Raw genomic sequence first — 23,897 nt, forward strand, 5'->3', positions numbered from 1 at the left:
ACGTATGTAATAGTTAAGAGGGTTTAGGAATTGAAATCATTTGAAAACATTTTGTTTCATTTACATTAAAAGTATTTTCTCACTAAGTAAAAACTAAAGATAATACTGAGGTCAGAAAATTAATTGAGGTTATGTCCATTTATTGTTTGATTTGTTGATAATTGTAACTATTGTGACTTCTTGGTCTACTTCTTGCCAGTGCACAGCCCTTCTGTTTAGAAGAGCCTGTTTACAAGTATTAGAGGCTTCCTGAAAGTGGTTTTCTAACCTAAGAGGGTGGAGGAGCTTCACCGCTGTGGCGCTTCTGATAAACCTGAGGGCTGCTGTTCTAACACTTTACCCAAGTAGCAGCCCTCCGCTGCCTGACTCATCTGTTGTGGCTGACCTTAGGTTGTGAATAATTCCACTTTTTTAATGTAAACAGGGACGTGATTGCGAGGAAAGTATTTTGGAAGTAGTTCAGAGTGGTTGTTCAGTCGTTTATCATCCGGTTTAAAGTGGAACACAATGCAGGTTTGAGCAACAGGCCTTTTTACTGTATTCAGTCCAAGTGTAAACAGAACAGTGAAAAATAATTCAGCCAGATGTTTGTGAAAAGAGAGCCAGTGAACGTGGAGTGTGTGTGAGTGTGTGTGTGTGTGTGTGTGTGTGTGTGTGTGTGTGTGTGTGTGTGTGTGTGTGTGTGTGTGTGTGTGTGTGTGTGTGTCAGTAAAATCAGCAGGGCGTCTTTTCTCGGTCACACACACACACACACACACACAGTCTATTCCTGCCTGAGGTTTCTGTCCTCTCAACCTCCCATAAATTCCCCGGCATCAATGAACTGACACATTTATGTATGACATTAATATTTAACTCGTGTATAATATTTGGTTGTTTTTTTTTTTGGTATTTTTAATATTTTTTGGAGTCGTTTTTGTCCGCTTTGGTATTATTTCAAAGTCAACACCGGCGTATTTGGCTTGGATGTAAACGTCTGCATCAGGAATGTTGGAACCTTCTGAGCTAACAGCTAACCAAATAGAAAGCGCTAGTCTCAGAGGCCAGCTTCAACTGTGCTTTTTTCAGGAAGGCACATTTGACATTGGAGCACAGAGATGTCTTCTTTAGGATAATATACAGTAATTAGCTGTGGTTGATTGGATATCTCTGTTGACTGAAGGATGCAGTGTTTTAGTGTATAATTAAATTAATATTAAACACACTATCTACTTATCTGGCGGGATGGTGGCTCTTGTGGTTAGCACGTTTGCCTCCCAGCACTGGGGTCTTGGGTTCAAGTCTCTATCTGGGTGGAGTTTCCATATTCTCCCTGTGTCTGTGTGGGTTTCCTCTTGGGTCTTCGTTTCCTCCCATAGTACAAAAACATTGAGATCAGGTACATAATCAGGTAAAAATGATAAATTGCCCAGAATTGCCCTAAAAACGCTGTGCGTGATTGGCTGCTGCTTCTCACCAGTGTCACCGATTGTGTGTAGAATGTAATTATAACCATCATTGAGTGCCTTAATTGGCAAGAAAGTGCTATATAAATGTAATTGTAAGTAATTAAGTAAGTAAGCATATAATTACTGTATATATTTAGTTATTTCTTTGTTGAATTATTTTTCCACTATCAATAGCTTTGTTTATAGTAACTTAAACCAATCAACTACAACTTTAAACCCATAAAACCATTAAACCATTGATGGCAAAGTAAATAACATTGATTATCTGGTTCCAGTGGCACCTGTGAAGGGGTGAGATCTACTGTATATATTAGGCAGTGAATTAACTGAAGTGGATGTGTTAGAATCAGGAAAAACGAATATGTTTAAGGTTCTTAACCACTTTAACAAGGCCAAATTGCATCCAAATGACTACATGACTGGATTAGAGCATCTCCAAAACATCAAGCAGGTCTTCTAGGGTGTTCCTGGTTCCATGGGTGTCCATGGCTTATTTACCTCACAGCCTATAGGACTAGTGCTAGTCTTGGTCACAAGTGCTAGTCTTGGTGCCGGGCACCACAGGACACCTTCAGATCTAAAGGTATTTAAGAGTCTGTGACATGAGAGCATAAGGGCCAGTTCTAGGCAGGTGATTTTAATGATAAGGCTAATTACTGTCCACAATGCTCATATACTCTAAATATTACATTATAATATTTCCCTATAGCTATATTTATAACAGGTTTCTGTGTAGAGATTTAATCTCCATAGCATATGTTGTTTTTTCAACTGAATTATTGATGTGGTACAGCTTTTTATTCAGTCTCCTGCTGCTTTTTTAAAGCTGTGAAATATACATTAGGGCCTGCATATTTGAGTCATGTATTCATTTTTAAATGAATTTATTTACATTTAGTCATTCAGATTAGTGGTTGGAGATATGACCTTTAATCAACATTTTAACCAGATTACAACTAATGATGGACATTGGATGCTGGATTTTGTAAATGGACATACAGTGGGAAAAGTAAAAACACAAGAAAAAAATGTATATATGTACAGTTACAGTCAAACGTTTAGACACACATTCTCATTAATATTTGTTCTTTATTTGTATTATTTATTACATTGTAGATTAAGATTATTAAACAAGCCAATATATGCTTTATATATTAGATTATTTTAGTAGCACCTTTTGCTTTTACGCCAACTTTGCCCACTCTTTGCATTAAACTCTCAGTCAGGTTTATGAGGTAAAACCTGGTATGGTTCTCCAACTCTGTTAAAGGAGTTCTAGAGGTGCTGAGCTCTAGTTAGCTGATTTGTCTTCACTCTAACTCAACTCCCAACTCGTCTTAAACCACCTGGGTTGGGTTTTTATATCAGATATTTTTATATCAGACCAGACTCTTTTTAGTCTACTACCTAGTATACCTACAGTAACTGCATGTGTGTTCCTTTATAGTATATACATCTTTAACACGGTTTTGTTTACTTCATAATTAATTGCATATGCATTTCTTCACAGTTCTGACGTCTTCAATATTAATCTATATTGTAGAAAATAATACAAATAAAGGTAATAAACTTTAAATGAGAAGACATGTGGCCAAACGTATGATTGGTAATTTATATACAAAAAAAAACAACAATAGAAAGATTTGAATGTTGGTTTTAAATCATTTTTGAGTAACTGCCCAGCTCTAATTCATCTGCAAACAAATATTGGTTTGAAAAATCAATCAAATCTGAAGTTTAGCATTTTTTTATTTTTATTTTAATGGGTTGTAAACATCACTCCAAAGCTTCATGTGGTTTTAAAGCTGCAGATAAAAACAAACCAAGGCCTGTTTTTTTGGTTAGTGGTCTGTCTGTCTGTCTGTCTGTTGTTTCAAAAGGACCTACATATATTTTTTTCTAGTTTTGGCTGTAATCTGGGTTGAGTGACTCATCTGAATGAAAGGGCATCGTGGCCTACAGGACTGCCAGGAGCTTTTTGAACGTTTCTCAGACTCTGTTAGAAGCCAGAGCTCCTCCACACATCAGCCACATCCACGAAGAACGGCAAAACTGTTGTGACTCACATAAACTGCAGACTGAAGAACCATTGAGGTCTAAATGTTAAACAGGCACCCAAAAGCCAGAAATTACTGAAAGTAGTTCACTGGCTTTGGCTTGGCTTGTGATGCTTGTGACATCTACAATTCTGCGAGAATATTGAGTTATGATGTATATTTCTCCATTATTTATCTGAGTATGTGGCGGCTCTAATCAAACGCACATGCTGGAGTGGAGAAATCACATGGGTATGAGTCACTGCCAGGTATTATAAAAACAAGATACATATTTTACGATACAACTTTAGAGTCTTCTACACTTAACCTCTTGAGACTCTGCGTCCTCATATGGGGACATTACATTTCTGCTTCTTTGCACCTTGATACTTTTTTTTTTTAAGTTGACAGTTTAGCCTCATATGGAGACACTACCCATACCATCTAGTGGTCACATGACAACCTTGCCCTCAATTGACTGAAAACAAGATGGCGGGACTCCCAGTCAAATGTTTTTATGGTCAATCTAGGAAGAAACATGGAACAGGTAAAATTCTAATCCAATTTTTATGTTTGAAACTACTTTATTTACTTACTAATTGGGGCCTAATTGCACACTAAGCCAAAGTCTGAGTCTCAGAAGGTTAAAATTGGTTTGTTTGCAGTTGTCCAGTGTCCTGCTATTTTTTTAAAAGCTCTCTTGTAGGATTTTATCTAATGATTATTTCTGTAGTTGACTAATCAGATTTTTCAAATTAGTCAAGTTAGTCAAGACATTGTGTCTGCCGTGCTTTCTACTGCTTTAACAGATGAAAGTAGATGTTTAAATGTGGAATTTTCAGAACTCTGAGAACTTTGGGCTTTGGGAGAGAACTTTGGATTTTGGGCTTTGGGAGAGAACTCTGAGAACTTTGGGCTTTGGGCGTTGGGATAGAACTCTGAGAACTTTGGGCTTTGTGAGAGAACTCTGAGAAATTTGGGCTTTGTGAGAGAACTCTGAGAAATTTGGGCTTTGTGAGAGAACTCTGAGAAATTTGGGCTTTGTGTGAGAACTCTGAGAAATTTGGGCTTTGTGTGAGAACTCTGAGAAATTTGGGCTTTGGGAGAGAACTCTGAGAACTTTGGGCTTTGGGAGAGAACTCTGAGAACTTTGGGCTTTGGGAGAGAACTCTGAGAACTTTGGGCTTTGTGAGAGAACTCTGAGAAATTTGGGCTTTGTGAGAGAACTCAGAGAACTTTGGGCTTTGGGAGAGAACTCTGAGAAATTTGGGCTTTGGGAGAGAACTTTGGGTTTTGGGCTTTGTGAGAGAACTCTGAGACCTTCTGCTTGTTGTAGGAAGCCCGTCCCTGCTCTTCTATAAGTAGAGTCAGGAAGGAGAGATAACAGAGTTTGAAGGGAGGAGATGGGAAGGTGGTGGTGGAAGGTTGGGAAGACTGGTCATGACTTGTAAGGAAAGGTCAAGTTATTTATAGGATGTTTGATTGGAAGGGGGAGGTGTTTCAGGCATGATTTTATTTTAGGCCCATATGGGGCCATCGGAGTAAAAATGTTTTTGTTGTTTCTAGCAAAAGTAAAATTTACAGTGTTCTTATTTCTCATTAAATATCTACTAGAGACAGAATATATATGTCTAGTATCATTCATTCTGCTTCAGTCCTGGACTAAAGGGGTTCATTATTAGTATTATTACAATCTTGGATCATTGATAATCTGATGAAAATATCAATTAATGGTGTGCTATATCATATTATATGCAATAATATCGCCATATATATCATCATATTATTTTAGGGCCATATTGCCCACCCCATAATCATCATGGTCTAATATATAAAATAATCGTTGCAGCCCTCCTATAAATTTTGCATGAGTGCTGGGGGATATGACCTCAAATAAATATTACAATTAATGAAAAAATTAGCTTGATTACATTTAAGGAGCAATTACTATAATGAACCTAGTATTTTTCTTTTGGACAAGCTGCATGATTTGCTCTGGCTTTGGTTCGGTTTCTACAGTTCTTTGAGAACATTGAGTTAAGATATACAGCTCTGGAAAATAAATACGAGACCACTTGAAAAAATGATGAGTATCTTCGATTTTACCAAATTGAAAACCTCTGGAATATAATAATCAAGAGGAAGATGGATGATCACAAGTCATCAAACCAAGCTGAACAGCTTGAATTTTTGCAACAGGAGTGGCATAAAGTTTTCCAAAAGCAGTGTGTAAGACTGGTGGAGGAGAACATGCCAAGATGCATAACAACTGTGATTAAAAACCAGGGTTAATCAACCAAATATTGATTTCTGAACTCTTAAAACTTTTAATATGAATTTGTTTTTTTTGTTTTTTTGCATTATTTGAGGTCTGAAAGCTCTGCATCTTTTTGTTATTTCAGCCATTTCTCATTTTCTGCAAATAAATGCTCTAAATGACTATTTGTATTTGGAATTTGGAAGAAATGTTGTCTGTAGTTTATAGAATTACACAACAATGTTCATTTTACTCAAACATATAGCTATAAATTGCAAAATCAGAGAAACTGATTCAGAAACTTTTTTTTTTCCAGAGCTGTATATTTCTCCATTATTTATCTGAATTTGTTGCACCTCTAATCAAACACACATGCTGGAGTGCAGAAATCACATGAATCTTAGTCACTGCCATGTTCAGCGGAGATTACTAACGGCACATTTACACAAAGTCATAACATGCCATAATGAATGCCAGTCCTATACGTCCTGAGCAGGCTGCAGTGTGCAGCCACCTACACTCAAACAAACCTTTCAGCCGCAGCTTAGAGTTTCTGCTGAAAAATGAAATGAATGTTGTGAAAGTATACCTCCCACTGACACGGCTACCATAGAAGTGCTCTGTGTTTTTCATTGTGGAACGGCTCATCTCGTCTGTCAGTCCTCTGCCGTAACTGATACTGTAGCAGTTCTCTTGAGTGCAGTGAAATGAGTGACTGTTAGATCAACAACAGCACTGCGCTGCTGTCAAACGCTTGTTCTCCAGCCTTTCAGCTCGAGACGGAGATTGAGCAACACGTTGTTTTCTTTACTCACAGATGTAGATTACCTCTCCGCCGTCTCAGTTTTACACAGTTTGTGCAGATACTAAGACAAGCAGAGGTTTACTCCAAACAAGAAGTCCTGATTAAAGGCATTTCTGCCTTTAGTCTAACATATACAGCAGTCCAGAGTTCAGTCAAAACAGTCTCAGCACATGTATTATTAACCTTAATTCAGCCCTTATTTCAACCAATAACCATTTATCAACTATTTCTCCCATTTTTCTCTTTTTTTGTATCAAGTTTGACAACCTTTGTACATTTAAAAAACAAAATGTGCTTGATTTTAACTTGAATGTTCTAATTCATAAATTAATTTATAGTTCTAATAATAGTAAAGAAAATTTCAACAAAAATGGCAAGGCAAGTTTATTTCTACAGCACCCCACATACGCAAAGGTATTTCTGAGTGCTTTACAGAGAGCAGGAGTTATGATTATTTAATGGAATGGCTTAATTTACACTGCAAGAAAAAAAGAAAAAATTGTCACCAAAAAAAAAAAGTCACACACTCTAATATTTGGTTGGAGCGCCTTTAGCTTTGATTGCAGCACACATTCACTGTGGTATTGTTTCATTAAGCTTCTGCAATGCCACAATATTTATTTCAATCCAGTGTTGCTGGATTAATTTTTCACCAAGATCTTGCAGCAGTATTGATGATGGAAGAGTCTGACCACTGCACAAAGCAGCTCTTCTCCATCCAGCACATCCCAAAGATTCTCAGTGAGGTTAAGGTCTGGACTCTGTGGTAAACTCTCTCTCAATCCATGTGTGAAAGTGATGATCTCGTGCTCCCTGAATCACTCTTTCACAATTCCAGCTCCATTAAACCTGACATTGTTATCTTGGAAAATATGCCCGTGCCATCAGAGAAGAAAAAATAGAATCCATGGAATGGAATATGGAATGGAATAACCTGCTGCTTTTATACACCTGTGGACATGAAAGTGATCTGAACCTGAGTTTAATGATTTGTAAGGGTGAGCGAATACTTTTGGCAATATAGTGTGTGTGTATATGTAGTGTAAAAAATAGTTTAAAAAAAGAACAGAATTATAGTTTTCGTACGTGTACGTACACATACCACAGTTTATGAACCTCTTTCCTAAACACTAAAGGTCTTACACAACTCTACCAGCATGGCTGAAATTTGAATTACAGATTTACAGTATCCCGTCCTGTTAATGATTAATATTTTTGGCAACGAGGCAAAATGACTTTTGCCAAAAAACACCCTCTTTAAATGCCCCCATAATGTCAAGGAGATCCAGTAAAACTGTGATTTATAAGCTTTATAATTAAAGTGAGGAATAGAAATCCTTATTTATAAGCCATTGTGCCCAAACTGAGAAGTGGAATTGCTGGTTGCATAAAAATGCCATAATTAGCATTCTGAGTGGAGTCAGATCACGGCTCTGCAGCTGCTCGCACTTCTTTCTGCACAATATCCTTTAATGGCGTCAGTATTTTAGGACACTCAGTCATTACAGGCGTTTATTGTAGCTTAAGCTTTTAGATTTTTTCCCATAGGGATGACAGTCGTTGAGTCATTTATCCCTTCTTGCCCCCTCTTTCTTTTTTGTGGTGTGATGCAGCGCATTTACACTGGGTGTTGGTTTCAGCTGCTGCTCTCATCTTTGTGATTTAGACATATTCTGTTTTATTGTCTTCATTTCCTTCTTATAGGTTTGAAGCCAAAGACAAGGGACTGTTAAGAGAGAAAAATAACTTTATGTGGTAGCATTAACACAGTCATTTTTATCTATCAATAACACTATAAATCTGAAATCATTGACTGTCCCTAACTTAAGTTTTAGTTAAAGTCTTCCACTCATAGTTTGAACTCAAACCCTGTGATATGAATAGACAGTGATATCAGAATCATATTTTAATTGATGAATAAATAGTTTTTACTGATATTGGACAGAAGTTTAGATTTGACTGATATTTTAAACTGTTATTTGCTAAAGTACTGTAACAAAAATTGTGTTTTGAATTTGTTAAAACTCAATTGAAGTTTGTTAAAACTTCACAAAAGCACTAAACAGTGTACAACAGAAGAAACAAGTATGTGTTTTTTGTTGAATAAAACTCATTCTATACATAACTATATGTATATTTTTACACTGTAAGCTCTGATAACTTGAATTTACTTAAAAAAATTGAGGAAACCGGTTGCCTTAAAAAAGTTAAGTAATGGGGAATGAAAACTTAAGTTGGCATAACTTAGAACATCAAGTTATTACAACTAAAGGGGAAGTTGATTTAACTTTTTTATTTTTGTTATATTGTAAGACCGGATAAGTTGAGTTTACTTAACTTTTTCAAGACAGCTGGTTTGCTCAATTTTGTTTAAGTAATGGGGAACAAAAACTTGAATTGGCATACATTAAAAAAATCAAGTTATTACAACTAAAGGGGAACTTGATTTATTTCTAAGGTAGCCCTCACTACACACTGATGGTGAGTGTCAGAAACTGGGGGACACACCCAGTATGCAAATAGATTGTGACAGAAGCCAATGAAAATGCCAATGGAAACAGACTAAACTCAGTTATTATAAGTTTTTCAACTCAAAGATCTTAGTTTGAATATATTTGTGCCCACAAAAGTTCACCTAACTCAAAATAGTTGAGTATTGTTTAGAAATGTCCAATTTTATGTAAAACAGACTTAAATCATTTGAGCTTAAAGAACATTTGGGTTTACAGTGTCGAAGGTTACCTTTCCTTGTATAGAGATGAACCAATATGGGAATTTCTGGGTTTATGCTGATAAATCTTATATCATTTATTTTATGTTGATACACAGACAATAATCAAATGTATGAACTAGATCTAAATCAGAGCAACACAGAGAAATTGGGATTAAAAATTGTAGCGAATTGATTAAATTCCAGATGATAGTGCAGACCAACCTCACCTAAACTCATAATCTGCACATCTGGAGTTCATAAAAAAAAAAATCTGCAGTTCAATAAATAAATACATCCTTAAAATCTCCTTGCAGCTTCTTTTAAATTTTGTAAAAAAAATCTTTAGATTAAAAATATAAATATATATGTTTTTTGCTTTACTATTGCTGTTGCAGTGTACAGTGGGTGGTTTTCTTGTGTGGGTGGGTGACCTTCATCCCATTTCTTCTGAATATTTCTACTCTTCTATACTTTTATACTTCTTTATGTTCTTTTTTACCACTGTAACCTGACCTTTCAGTTTAGGAGGCTCAGTAGTGGTTTTCACAGTTGTGGGAAATTATTTGAGGTCCTGCTGTTGTATGATTTGTCTTGATGGACTTCTTTTAATTAACACATCTATCTTTGTACATCTTGGAGAATGTCCTTAATGTGTTCAACAGCTTTTCTGAAACCATGTTTCTGTCATCCACTGTTGTGCTCTGTTATGGTCTACTGTGCTCTGCTGAGTCGTTCACCATTGTGTTCCTGCAGTTGTTAGAAAAGGTTTAGTGCTTCGTTCGGGTTTCTGATCATTTCTTTTTCTTTTTCACATAAGAGCACATAAGAGCTTAGACCTAGTTCTGAAAATTAATACAAAATCTCAAGTGAAATGAGCAGCTCATACATGGATTTATTTTGTGATTTCTTGGGTTCTTATGATAAGAAGAGGAATATAAAGAAATATACAGCTCTGAAAAATTTGTTTTATTCTATAAACTACGGACAACATTTCTCTCAAATTCCAAATAAAAATATTGTCCTTTAGAGCATTTATTTGCAGAAAACAAGAAATGGGTAAATAATAAAAAAGATGCAGAGCTTTCAGACCTCAAATAATGCAAAGAAAACAAGTTCATATTCATAAAGTTTTAAGAGTTCAGAAATTAATATTTGGTGGAATAACCCTACTTTTTAATCACAGTTGTCATGCATATTGGCATGTTCTCCTCCACCAGTCTTACACACTGCTTTTGGATAACTTTATGCAACTCCTGGTGCAGAAATTCAAGAAGTTCAGTTTGGTTTACCGGCTTGTGATCATCCATCTTTTTCTTGATTGTTATATTCCAGAGGTTTTCAATTTGGTAAAATCAAGGAAACTCATCATTTTTAAGTGTTTTTTCCCCCAGAGCTGTATAGCGATAAAATATAAAATATACAAATACAAATTTAAAGTATATACTGTATATTTGTAGAATATACAGTATAGAATATGTCAAAAACAATAATGAATATGTAATTATCAATTTACTTATCAATTAAAATCACATTCACAAAAACAGCTCTCAAGCTTAGGGTATACTTCTAGTATACTGTATAGTTTTATTACAGCTTTATTATTGGATAATGAGTGTTAGTGTTGACAGTCAGGTATTGAAAATAAACAGACATATACAGGCATGATATGTGACGGTTTTGTGATGATCACAGGCTCGTGGTTCTCTCTTAATGCAGACAGTGTGACCTGAAGACACAGCCGAAGTGAAAGCGGTCCCCCGGCCAGCACCTTGCACTGCTGCCAGTATGAGGTCACCATCTGGGAAGTGTTAATAGGAGGCTAATCCCGCTAAAACCGCAGGAACGAGCTCCCCCTCGGAGAAGCAAAAAAATCCCATTTGAGATCCTGCTATTAAAAAATAAAGAGTTACTCATTGATATGGGAACTGACTGGAAACTCGAAGCTGACAAAATATTTATCCCTGCTCACGAGCCCCATGTGATGAGACTGAAGACATAAACATCAACAATAATGGTCGGTTTAGATACCAAAATAGTGCTTAGTTATCATTTTTTTAATCTTTCAACAAGAGGCCTAAAACAGACAGAAACAGCATTCCTCCTCGAGAGTTATTGATTGTGTTATTGAGTTTAGCTGTATGTATGAACGTGTATATATTTTCACCATGTTGTGAAATGTTTGAGTCTAGTCTAGATTAAGATTAGGAGTTGAGATAATGAAGAAAAAAATAAGTTATAATTCATCAAAACCCCCCAAAAAGCTTCTCCTCTGAAATAGCAGCAGATTTCAGAGTTTCAGCGCTGCAGAAAACGGTTTTGGTGCGGTCAGGAGCCGGCCACACGGGACAGCTGGGAGGTTACGCATTACAGTTTAAGCTGTGTTTAATTTCCAACTTTGGAAAAGCCAGGATGTGGCTTCAAATGAGACAAACCAAGACCTCGCTTTCTGCTCCTGCCCTCACACAATTAGCATTGCGCAATTTGTCAGAGAAAACAAGCCTCGCACTTTAGAGGGAATCGAGGAAAACAAACGGAACCACTGGAAAAATACACAGCAATGGCGCACTGCTAACACAACTTCAGCAGGAGTGAGCAAAGCAAATAGTGCGACTGCAGTTACTCACTAGTGCTGGCAGGTTTATCAAATTATAATTTGATTAATCAAATGAATTGGTAACACTTTATAATAAGGGTATATTAATTTATTAATTAATTACTAACTGACACTAGTTAATACATTATTAATCATTACACATTGTCACGGCCTCGTTATGTTTCCCTGTGTTTTGCCCGTTTCCTAGTGTGTCTCTCCAGTAGTTTTCCGTCATGTGTGTCTAATTTGTAGCTCCGCCCCTTCCCCAGGTGTTCTAGGTTTCATGTTACTATTTATAGCTCACTTTAGTCCATGTTTATCCGTCGGTCTTTGCACCTTCCCACGTTGTCTGTCTCGTCTCGTTATTGCTATTGTTTTGCTACCTCACGTTATTGCTCTTGTATTTACACGCTCTTGTTTATTTCTAGTTTGTTGTTAGTCACGTTAATTCTTTGTTTTGTACATATTCACGTATTTATCCCCTGTATATATATATCCCTAGCTTTGTTTTGTTTGTTATCTGTTTAGCTTAGCTCTTTGTTGGTGTTCCCTGTTTGTTTATGTACATTTACTTATTCGTTATTCCCCTGTTTGTTTATTTGTTTATTTGTTATTTATTAAAGTCTGTCTTACCCGCGTTTAAATCCGCCTCCCGTCTGTTCCCATCGTTACACACATGTTTTAACTACTGTTTCAATTCATTATTTACAACATTCTTAAAGGACCATTAAGGGTTATATTTTATGTAGTAACTGATAACATAATCAGGATGTATCATCAGATATTAAGAAAACATGATTACTTTAGGCACTGACAGGCGGGATTTAAAGCGTCAGGATCGGGATGCTGCTGCTGAATGAGTTTAAACCAGTCACACTACATGAACATTATTCAACCACTTAATTCTTTATCTATCTATTGTGGCGTGAGGAGGCGGGGGAGTTGTGGGTCCGCCCCACGCCAGAGCGCAAAGCCATGCCTGTCTCAGCTGGCCCGCATGAGGGCTGATTGAACCGCCAGTTGAGACAGGCATATATACTCAGCCTCCGCCATCATTTGGAGAACTCTCACTGAGGAGCTGGGGGCTGAGGCTGCGCGGACTCGTATGAACACTTAAAAACTAAGTAATTCTACGGACTCTAGAGCCCCATTGGGCTGAGTTATGTTTTAAGTTTGTGTGGTGGAGGGCATTTTCAAGCCAATAAAGGTATGATTTGAGTTCATTTAATCCCCGTGTCTGTGTATCTCTGTGAGCTTCCTCCTTCCGGGTCACAGTGGTCACGCCCCTAACCCCAGGGGCCTACCACACTATCTATCTATCTATCTATCTATCTATCTATCTATCTATCTATCTATCTATCTAGCTATCTAGCTAGCTAGCTAGCTCTTATCAGCAGTATTTTATTATTTGAAATGTGCAGTACCTCTGCCCAGAATCTTTTCCTCCTGTCCTATTTCCACACTCAGGGTTATAGACATCATTAATTAGCTACAGGGTAAGATTCGTCAATGTTTGCCACTGTGTTTCAATCTGGCAACCCACGTGTGCTTGGCGTCTCAAGCATTAAGATTTAGCCATGTTTATAATGTCTTAACTACTGTCAGTTAATCATTAGTTGAGACATTACTTAACAATTTAACAATGTTAAATACTGTTATAAGTTATTTGTGGACCTTATAATATAAGGTTATGTCTGCACATTGTTTACTATAAAAAAATGCTCATAAGTTTGTAATGCTTTAAAAACAGCTAAAGTAAACTTTTGTTTAAGTTTTGATTTTCTTAAAAATAAATGTCAAATAAATATTGAGTTGCATATTTGATAGATCTAAATGATGCTTACTATTTTGTCCTATCTGCTAATAATAAGAATCTGAGTATTGAAGTACTAAAGTTTTATTTTTCTCCACTGGTCTGTCTGATTCTGGTGCTAATGTGGTTTCTGAATCAGGACGTGCAGTATTCAGGGTCTGTTGTTACCTGTTAGGCCTCAGCCTCATTTAGTGAAGTGTGATGAGCCTCATTTAGTGGAGTGCAGTGTGAGTTTGTGTGAGTGCTCTCGTCCTGCTCTCCTGCACTTTTCGGGGTCAGGGAGAGTATAAAGCAGCCCCTCGCAGAATTCAGGGAGGCAGCAAGTGGCTAAAAGAAGGAGTGGACAAACACCAGAGTCCAGGGGGACCTGTATCAGGAACATTTATCACCAGGTCTGCTAAACCTTAACCTCTAACCATGAAGGCATGTCTCTACTATAACTCCCCAGATAATCCTGAGCAAACACATTCCTGAATACTGGTGATTTCTCACATGCAACAGGAGAAAAAATCATCCTGTTCAACTGATGTAAAGAACATTTAAGCAGAATTATTCTAGTTTATTTTCTGATGTTGCTACTCCAGGTTTAGCACAGCGCTACTGCACTATGTGTCTTTGGTGAAGCTAAAAGATTTTTATAATCCATCTCCAGACTTTTCTTTCTGAAGGCCTTGGAGAGCATTTTGGGTCTGGTCATGATGATCCATTCGCTTTAACAAGACCAAATAAACTACTTTTACAAATTCTAAATAGTAGTACATGTATTACATCACAACACTGCCCTCCCTGTGTCAGGCTAGGGTTCTTTTTTCTAGCTAGGCTATCATGTTAAATTGCACCTGAGTTACTGAGCAAGGGCTTCTGCCAATACACTCAACTACCGGTACTTGTTTAACCAATTTAAATGTAAGAGAGGTCATGTAAAAAATAAATTTGAATTAGAAAGTGTTTAGAAAGTGTTTAATTTGAGTAGTTTCACTTGAGAGTATGGAGTTGGTAAAGCCTGCAATAAAGATTTACATGTTGCGAATATGCCATATTAAGTTGTTTAAAAAATCCTTTATTTTCAGTTCACAAAGTACAGTGAAGTAAAAGATGTTCACCTGTAACTGACAACAATACAAAACAAAAGAATAAAATTAGGGAGGAGTGCAAGCATACCACAAATACTGAACTGAATGGGTGTTTGATTCAGTGTTCAGTTCATATACTGTATAACCCTGGGGAAAAAGCTGTTTCTGAGTCTCCTGAAGCTTTTACAACTGAAGAGTCTGTTGAATAGAATTGAGGACCTGCAGGTGTTTGCAAAAATGGAAAATAGAAATGACACTCTGTCCTGTCTGTGTAATGCAGAGTAATCTCTGCAGTGATTATTTTCATTTGGACTGGACATAAACAAATTGTGGGTTTTGTTCTCATTTTTTGGCACAAGCTAGAAAGTTTGGACATTTGCTGCACAGCAAAAAAGGCCTGTTGTCAAACAGTGTTGGACGTCAAACACTGCACGTGTGCTGAGCGGATCTAGCTGTAGCAGCAGCAGCAGAGGGTTATCCAGCAGTCTAAATGCCCTGGAGAGGTTCTTCAGTACTATGTGTGATCTCAGTCTTTTAATCTGGGTTTTCTGTTTGCTGCTATTCTTGTCATCTCTAATTAGAGGCTTTGCTGTATTAAGGGTTGTGATGTGCTCTGGTGTTAAAGACGTCTGCTGTGTGTCTGTGGAGAGAAACATTCACCATAATTTTCTCTGCTTTCTGTTTTTGCTCTAGCATGTCTGTTCCGGTACAACTTGCTGTCCTTCGTCTACCTCATCTACCTCCTGCTCATCCCGCTGTTTGCAGAGCCCACAAAGACAACAATGCAAGGTGAGAAGCCCTGAGTACAACTCTACACCTTACCTTCACTCGATTATCATCCATAATTACCAAAATCTGTACCAGCTATAACTAACCTTTAAACCACTGCTGGATAAAACAGTAGATTTTTTAATGCTGATGTTGAAAATGATGAAACCTTTGATACCTTGGACTTATAGTGCATATGGAAAAATATGGCCACAGGGCTTCAAACGTGGTCCAGCGGGCAAAGTGCTGCCGCTATTATCAGGAGATCATAGATTGCCGGTTCGAATCCTGTTCATTTAGCTTGCCATCATCTACCGGAGCCCCGAGAGAGCACAATTGGCCTTGCTCTGTCTGGGTGGGTAGATGACACTCTCTTCCCACATCACTCCCCACATCACAAAGGGTGATGTTAATCAGCACAAGGCGTCTGTAAAGCGATGTATCAGAACAAAGTCGCTGCGCTTTCCCCTGAGTGCGCTGTGATGCTACTCAGAAATGCTGCATCAGCAGCAGTTCAAAAAGAGAGGCGGTGGCTGACTTCACATGTACCAGAAGAGGCATGTGCTAGTCTTCACCCTCCTGGTGATATGGGGTATCACCAGTGATAGGGGAGTCCCAATGGGTTGGGTACTTGGCCATGTTAATATGGGAGAAAATGTGAAAAAAAAAAAAATAGAAATTCTTAAAAAAAAAACACTAAATTTTCATCCACTTATGATGAAATTGTATAGATTAAAGCTTTTTTAAGCATTAAATAATATGATAATGCTTTACAATAAGGTTACATTAATGAACCGTACTTAGAATAGAATAGATAGAATGTCTCTAATTGCTAATTATTAACTGACACTGCTTAAAACATTAAGCCTTACTAAATGGGATTTTAAAGAATTAAGTTTTGTATTTTTTTCGCTTTTTCTTATGAATATGTTGCTGAATCTGAAAATATCCAAAAAAACAAAACACTGCATGACAAAAATTGTAGTTTTTATTTTTGCAAGACAAGCAGGAGGTTTTCTCTTCCTCTATCCCACTGTTAGTTCTATGTCTACTACTTCTATGTCCTCTGTTACTAATTTACCTCATTATTTGTAAATCACTTTATATTAAATTGTCCACTAAATGCAATGTAATATGATATAATGTTAAATCTGATGAAGTTGTAGCTCACATCAACACATATTAGTTTACCAAATTTCAGGCATCCCTGTATTTTCTGCTGTTAGTTGAGAGTCATTGAACATAAAGTATGTTTATTTTGTCATTTAGTGCTGTTTAAATTCTGCATAAAGGTCAATGAGTACAGTTTAGGAAATGTGCTTTGTAGGAGAATTTTAGGAGCTGTGAATAAAAGCGGAGGAGGAATTTATCTACTGATGTCACTAAAACAGTGAATACCTATTATTAAACAGTATTATACAGTAAATCTTGCAGTTTTGGAAATCAAGAAATGTGAATAGAACAATAATAAGAACTGCATAGTCTTCATCTCCACTGAGTGGTCTGTGTGTGTGTGTGTGTGTGTGTAAGGGGGAGGAGAGGCAGAGCAGGAGAGGAATGCAGTGTGTGTCTCCGCTCTCCTCTCCCCCGACACCCCCACACACGTGTCATCAGTTCAGTAGTTCAACTATTGCCTGATCACGCCCGTCATCTGAACCCCGGGCCACATCGGCGCACTGCGTGCGCTGGATTCTGGATGAAGAGAGCATTTATTCTTTCTTTTCTCAGACAGAAAGTACCTGCACACACTCCTCCTCCACCAGACCATATACATATTTCAGTGTTGAGCAAATGTAGAGCAAGTGTTATCTACAGTCGAGCACTCCGGCTTCCAGCCAGCGTCTCTGCTCAGCTTTCACTATTAACACAACAGTGCTGCTCGTGTAGTCTGAAATATATAGCATCGCTCCTCCCTGACATTCATTATATTCCAGGCAAACACATACAAAATACGTCTTTAAACCATAATTCATCCTCAACTTATCTCCAGCTTATCCCATGATTTATCAGTAGCTTATCTTCAGCTTATCCCATAATTTATCTTTAGTTTAGCCTTTATCACCTAATTTATTTTTAGCTTTATCTCCATGATTCAATCCTAGACTTCAAGCCCAGCTGCCATCTACACTCCCTACAGTCACAGTAGCTCATGTAGCAGAGCAATGTGATAAATGTGATGTGATTAAGAGAAAAGAGAATGTGATTAGTTTGATAAACAGAAATGAGCAATGTTGTAGTAGAGGCTGTTGTAAGTGTCCCAGTAGTGTCTGATCATATGAAGGTTTAGAGGAAGTAGAGTGAGATCACTGTTCTGTCTCTTCTGTGTTTAACCAATCATTACGTGGAAATGAGGCAGCAGCACTAACAGTGATAAATAGTGATAAACAGATTGTCGATAATGATACAGTATTAGCTGTTTACAAAACAGATGTCCTGACAAGCCGAATATCCATATTTCATCAAAGATCTCACCAACTGGATGCTTTTAAAACAAGACAAACAATGTTTTTTTCTTCTTTTCAAGACCTTCCCGCAGAGCTCCATGTGTGTGATGTTTGTTTGTTTAACTGCCTGACTGAAAGAATTAGAAGAACAGGCTAAGAAACACCTGAGGTGGTGGCTCCTTCTCCTCTCTCTGACACATTTTTAAGGCTTGTAGAAACCTGTAGTTCATCAAATTCCACGAGTCTGAGGAATCACCTGCTGTAAAGGTGCTTCTGCTAATCCTCTGAGCTAAAGGGAGCTCCCCAGCATTACAAGATAACAAACAGTTGAAGGTGATATTTATCATATTAGCTTACACTGAAATGCTAGTTGTCATAAGACAGGAACTAGTGTTTTGTCCCATGACTTTTGCCGTGTTCGATAAAAGCTCAAGAACAGTGCACTGATCTTTGGATGATCCATGATTGTGTCCATGTGTTCTCCTGCATTAAATGGGTATGCATTTGGACAATTCCAGCCAGATGACGCCGGTCACAATCATTACCACACAATGCACCGTCCACTGTAGGTGGTAATGGCTTCTGTGACATATTCCCAATACACACACATATTTGAGGATTTTTTTTTTTTTTTTGTTGAACATTTTCTCTAAATCTAAATTGACCTTACTTCGTGACTGAAGTAGAATGAAATAGAATAGTTGGGTAATAAAGTTGGGTAAGACACATCCACATGAAAATCCACCTTTAGCTTTTAGATTTGTCCTAGATATAGATTTAGATATAGATATTGATATATCCAAGATATAGGGTCCTATTTATGTGATCTTTGAGCAAGCCATCAGCCATGCACCATGCAGCTTAATTTAGGGTGTTTTTTAGTTTGTCTTTGCTATCTAAACGACGGGAAAAGTACACCTTGTGCGGCTTGAAAAGCATAAAAAGGCATGTACTAATTCTCTTTATTATTAATCATGGGTGTGGTTAATTTTAAGCGTATTGTGAAATTAACCAATAACCATGTCACTTGCTGTTCCCTTTAAGAGGCTTGTGTGCTCTAATTTTGGCGGATTGCTATTTTAACAGTGCAGTGCTTCTGTGCTTCTTACCAATAGGAACCTGATCTGCTTGTTCATGCTGTGATGGTGCATGATTCTGATCATGCATGATTATTTAGTATTCTGTTTTTTGATTATGTAAAAGTTGGGTTTGTGCACTGCTGCATTGGCCACATGCAGCGCACTGGTATTGCTAAGATAGCAATAAACCTCTGATGACTGATGACTGTTGTCTACGTTCTATTTCAACAATAGCTCACCTGTGTTTTACCTTGCCAAGATAGTGATACGCCAGAAATTTAGCTACCTGAACACACCTCATTTCTAGACCACCACGCCCATCAGCGCATATACTATTTTCACAAGCCTTGTTGCTATGTAAACGACATAGGCAGAAGGCATGAAAATGGGCTGTGGGTGGGGTGAAAGATAGCAATGGTCATCACGACAGACAGAAACCACATTGTCTTGACTTATTTATCAGTTCCTAGCCCCTGTTTGATGTCATATGAACATAAATAGAGATTGACTAAACAAAACATGGCTGAGTCAAGGAGACGGGAAAGAATGAAGGCACTCACAATGCTCAGCTTGTACAGAATTAGCCAGTGCAGCTTGAGAAAGAGAGAAACGAGGCTGTCAGAGGAGGTGGGGAGGGGTGTTGAGACATGAGTCAGTGACTGGGGGGTCAGGAGGCTCTGTATAGCTGACTGTGTTGAGCTGTGTTGGGCTGGGCTGGCCTGGACTCAGTGGATTGAGACTTCTTTCTTTCTGCAGCTGCTTTTTGTCTGTGTCATTCCCTCCCACCAGTGTACTACTGTGCACATCTTCAACTTGTTCTGTTGAGCAACATTAGGGATCATAAAAGTCATTTTATTTAGAACACCCACAATGATTTCCAGTGTCCTCAAATGGTACATACTGTAGGTAAGCAGTGAACTGCCAGGGCTTTGGTTTAGTTTGGTTCGGCATTAATGGATCAGTAAAACTGACACAGTAGTAATGTGTTAAAGTGTGATTATAAGTAGATAAGACACAGTTTGTGTTGGTCATCCTCTATTCCAGGGGTTGTCAATAGGCGGATGTAAACATCTGGCCTGTGAGGTTGTTTGAACTATAATGAACGATAATTAAAAAAGGCAAAGCTAACTACTCTACACATGCTCATTTTAACTCCTTTTAATTGAACACGGTCTACTGAACTATTCTGCAAGGGTTTTCACAGGGTTTCACCTGTTGTTGGTCACACTTTTTGCATATTGGGATTTATATATGTGTGTATTATAATCATTATCAGTGTTGAAGGCTGTAAGAGCAAGTTACTATGTTGTGTTTTGTGTACGCTGAGTGAGAGTATATGCTGGCCAAGTCCAGCTGTTCACATTTGCATTACTTCAAGCTTATTACTGACAATAAGACATATATATATATATATATATATATATATATATATATATATATATATATATATATATATATATATATTGTTGCTGTCCAATGAAAAACACTTATCTCCAAAACAGCAACTTTACAGGAGAGAGAAGAAACCTTGTAAACTTTCAATGGAAGTAAAAGTAAAAAGCGTTTATTCCAGGTAATTTTCAAGAGTTTCTATTGGTCCTTTCATCAAGAAATTTTGGCACAGTGTAAGGGACAGTTTGTCTGTTCAAATTATGTAGTAAAATAAAAATCGACAAAAGTGGAGATAAGTGTTTTTCATTGGACAGCCACAATATATATATATATATATATATATATATATATATATATATATATATATATATATATATATATATATATATAAAATGGTCATAAATTCCCAGTTGCTAAATTAAATTAACAAAAAATATAGTGTTGCACCCAATGTATTAATTTGATTAATGTAAAGCATGTCATTGATACTGATAACTTATCAAAACTTACATAATACATCTCATGGAATTTAAATTAGGCCAACTAAATACATAAAATAAATTTTTAAGTTGGTGTGACTTGAAAAAATAATTATCTAAATCTAAACTAAAGATTTCAAGTTTGCACAATTATTGATGATTTCCTCATCAGTATGACTCAAAACTCAAAAAGTTGCCTTTAAATTTTGAGTTTCTCAACTTTTTTATTTATACAGTGTGAGAATGACCCACCATCCAAATAATACCCTCTCTGTGATGGTCCTGTGGGGCCTTGACCATTAAATAAGGTGGTGAGATGAACGTCCATTAGGTGTCAGAACAGGAGAGTCTCACTCACGTTTTTTTTCAAATGCAGACTCAAGACTCATCTTTTCAAGTTCCTAAACTAAACTAATCTAAAAAGGATTCTCAAAGTGTTCTAAACATTATCAAAACTTGGTGTATCTCTTGATTCTATTTTCTACAAACTAGCTATGAATATTATGAAGTAACAACGAAGCACACTGTCGTAAGTCGCTCTGGGTAAGGGCCTCTGCTAAATACTGTTAATGTAAATGTAATATAACTAAAGAACAGGGTGATAGGAGGCTAACAATGCAGGCATATGTCCTGCTATATGATGAAGGTGGCTTTAAAGTTAAGGCTGATTGGTGTATACTCCACATGATATAACCTCATAGAAAAAAAATAACAATTTTGATTTCCCTGAAGAGTCTTTGAATGAAAAGTTCTTTACATAATAATTTTTAATGTGAACAGAATGTGGTTTGGGTTGTGATACTTCACCAGAGCCCACCCAAGAGAAAGACTTGTGTAATTTTGTGTATCAGTGTAGCTCCATTTATACATTTACATGACTTGCATTTCAGCATTATCTGTTCTACCCAACCATTCTTCACCATCTTCATCACAAATCACTAACTACACCACATGTTACAACACACAACCCCAACCCTTTAAATTACTCCAGCAGACCTCCGAGCAGTCGTCTGCTAGACCCCGTCACCCTGAAGGGTGTGAAGCACTGGATTTATGTGGGGTAATAGACCCAGAGAGCCTGTGGCTTTGTTCGGCTAGTGGCGTCTCAGTGCGGGTGTTTGTTTAGTTATGACCCTCCAGTAAAGCAGGAAAGGAGTGAGTCAGGCTCCGCCGCTGCACCTTCGCTGGCCCTTGCGTCACCGTTAGCAGATGTTGCCCATTAATTATAAAGCCAAAGCTCCTTCACCTCTCCTGAGGCTAAATTGTTGTAGGGTGATAATATGTGCTTCGGTACAACTGAAGTGAGAATTATTAGAGATATAGAGTTAAAGGTGCAGCTGTTCTTAAATTACGCTTTTAAAAATAAAGGGACAGAGCCTGTTAAGCACATTAAAGCTGTGCGTATAATATATGTGTTAAAATAGTATTTCTCTATCATTAATAATCTACTCCTACAATGAAAGTCTGGCACTTTACTCAGAGCGCACAAAGACCTGTTATAATACATTATAATTAACTATAATTAATATTATATTCAAGAAAAGAAGAGTGGTTGAAAATATACTTATAGAATTACTGAGATTGTGTTTATAAGTTGGAAGCTTTTTTAGTCATAATACAGTCTGCAAGCTGGGACTGAGTTTCTTGGTATTGATGTATAACATGTTATAAACACAAATATTAATGCATTATAAGCACAGTTCATGATGCATAATAAACATTGCTATAACGAATTATACATTTTTATAAATATGTATAGCCATGTTTATAATGCCTTATGAATGCACTATAATGTGTTATGAGTATGTTTATAGAGTCTTATAGAGATGATATTCAAAGAAAGTGTTACCAAACATGTTAACATATAAAAGAACCTTCATTTTTAAAAGTTATTATACATAGATTGCCAGAAACGTGTTTAAAATACATAGATCTCTGCAAAGTCTTTCACATTAAAGAAAAATGCAAAAAAAATTATATAAATTTTTCCTATTTTTTCCAGCAACATTCTTCACATTCTCTGTGAGATCTGTAGATGTGCATCTTAAGATCTGACCAAACCGATTAATTTTACTAATTTAACCTTCATTTCAGCTCTCCTAAACAAAAGTTTAATCTGTTGAACAGCTCCTTTGTTTTCTTTTTTATCATTTAAAAAAAAAACATCACACTGTGTTTACAATGTGAGGCATAGGGCACACCCTGCACAAGGCTGCTCATTTCTATCTTACACCCCACCAACAGTCTATTTCACACCTTTTTTTTTTTGGCTGCGTTGATTAAATAGCAAGTGAGCTTGTGAATACATCTAGGTCTATGAGTGTGGTGGTCTGGAAGTGAGGTGTGTTCAGTTAAATTTTTGGTGCATTGCTATCTTGGCAGGACAGATCGATACACACACACACACACACACACACACAACTTTTACATCAACAATAAGCAGAATACACAATAAAATAACATTGCTGTTCCCCTAAATGACCTGCTCACACACCTTCACAGCACAAACAAGCAGGTTAGTTTCCTCTGCTGAGAAGCGCAGAAGCGATGCACCGTTAAAATACCAATCCGCCAAAGTCAGAGTGCACCTGGCTTTTAAAGGAAATGGCAAATGGCACGCTGATTGGTTTATTTCACGTTACGCAGAAAACACACCCATGAATAAGAGAAGAGAAAATTGTAAATGCCTTTTGCTTATTATGAGCCGTGCAGGGTGTACTTTTCCTGTGGTTATGATAGCAAAGACACACTGCCATGCCCTTAATCAATATAGATCGCAAAAATAGGGCCCTCTGTCTCAGGTTTTCTGTTTTTCCTCTGCAGTAAACAGTACATAATATGTCTGATCTAAAGGCTCATATATTCAGCAATCAGTTAGACAACTCTTTTTATTTATTTTGTGTTTTTTTTTCCTAATTGTACATTATGTAGGCAATATGGAGAATGAGCGTTTCATTGTGAAGATTTATTGTGAACTATGGAAGTTTTTCTGCACAC

General features: G+C 37.1%; 1 protein-coding gene across 4 annotated transcripts in view; it reads left to right on the forward strand.

The window, feature by feature from the left end:
* Positions 1–23,897, forward strand: part of LOC103047759 (piezo-type mechanosensitive ion channel component 2) — a 198,019-nt gene that overhangs the window by 16,206 nt on the left and 157,916 nt on the right. For all 4 annotated transcript variants that reach the window (XM_022673427.2, XM_022673428.2, XM_022673425.2 and 1 more), the window contains exon 2: positions 15,432–15,527. In XM_022673427.2, the coding sequence (XP_022529148.2) occupies positions 15,432–15,527 (96 nt within the window). The remainder of the gene's footprint in view (positions 1–15,431; positions 15,528–23,897) is intronic.

This window comes from Astyanax mexicanus, chromosome 6 (assembly GCF_023375975.1).
Source record: "Astyanax mexicanus isolate ESR-SI-001 chromosome 6, AstMex3_surface, whole genome shotgun sequence".
Classification (NCBI taxonomy): Eukaryota; Metazoa; Chordata; class Actinopteri; order Characiformes; family Acestrorhamphidae; genus Astyanax; species Astyanax mexicanus.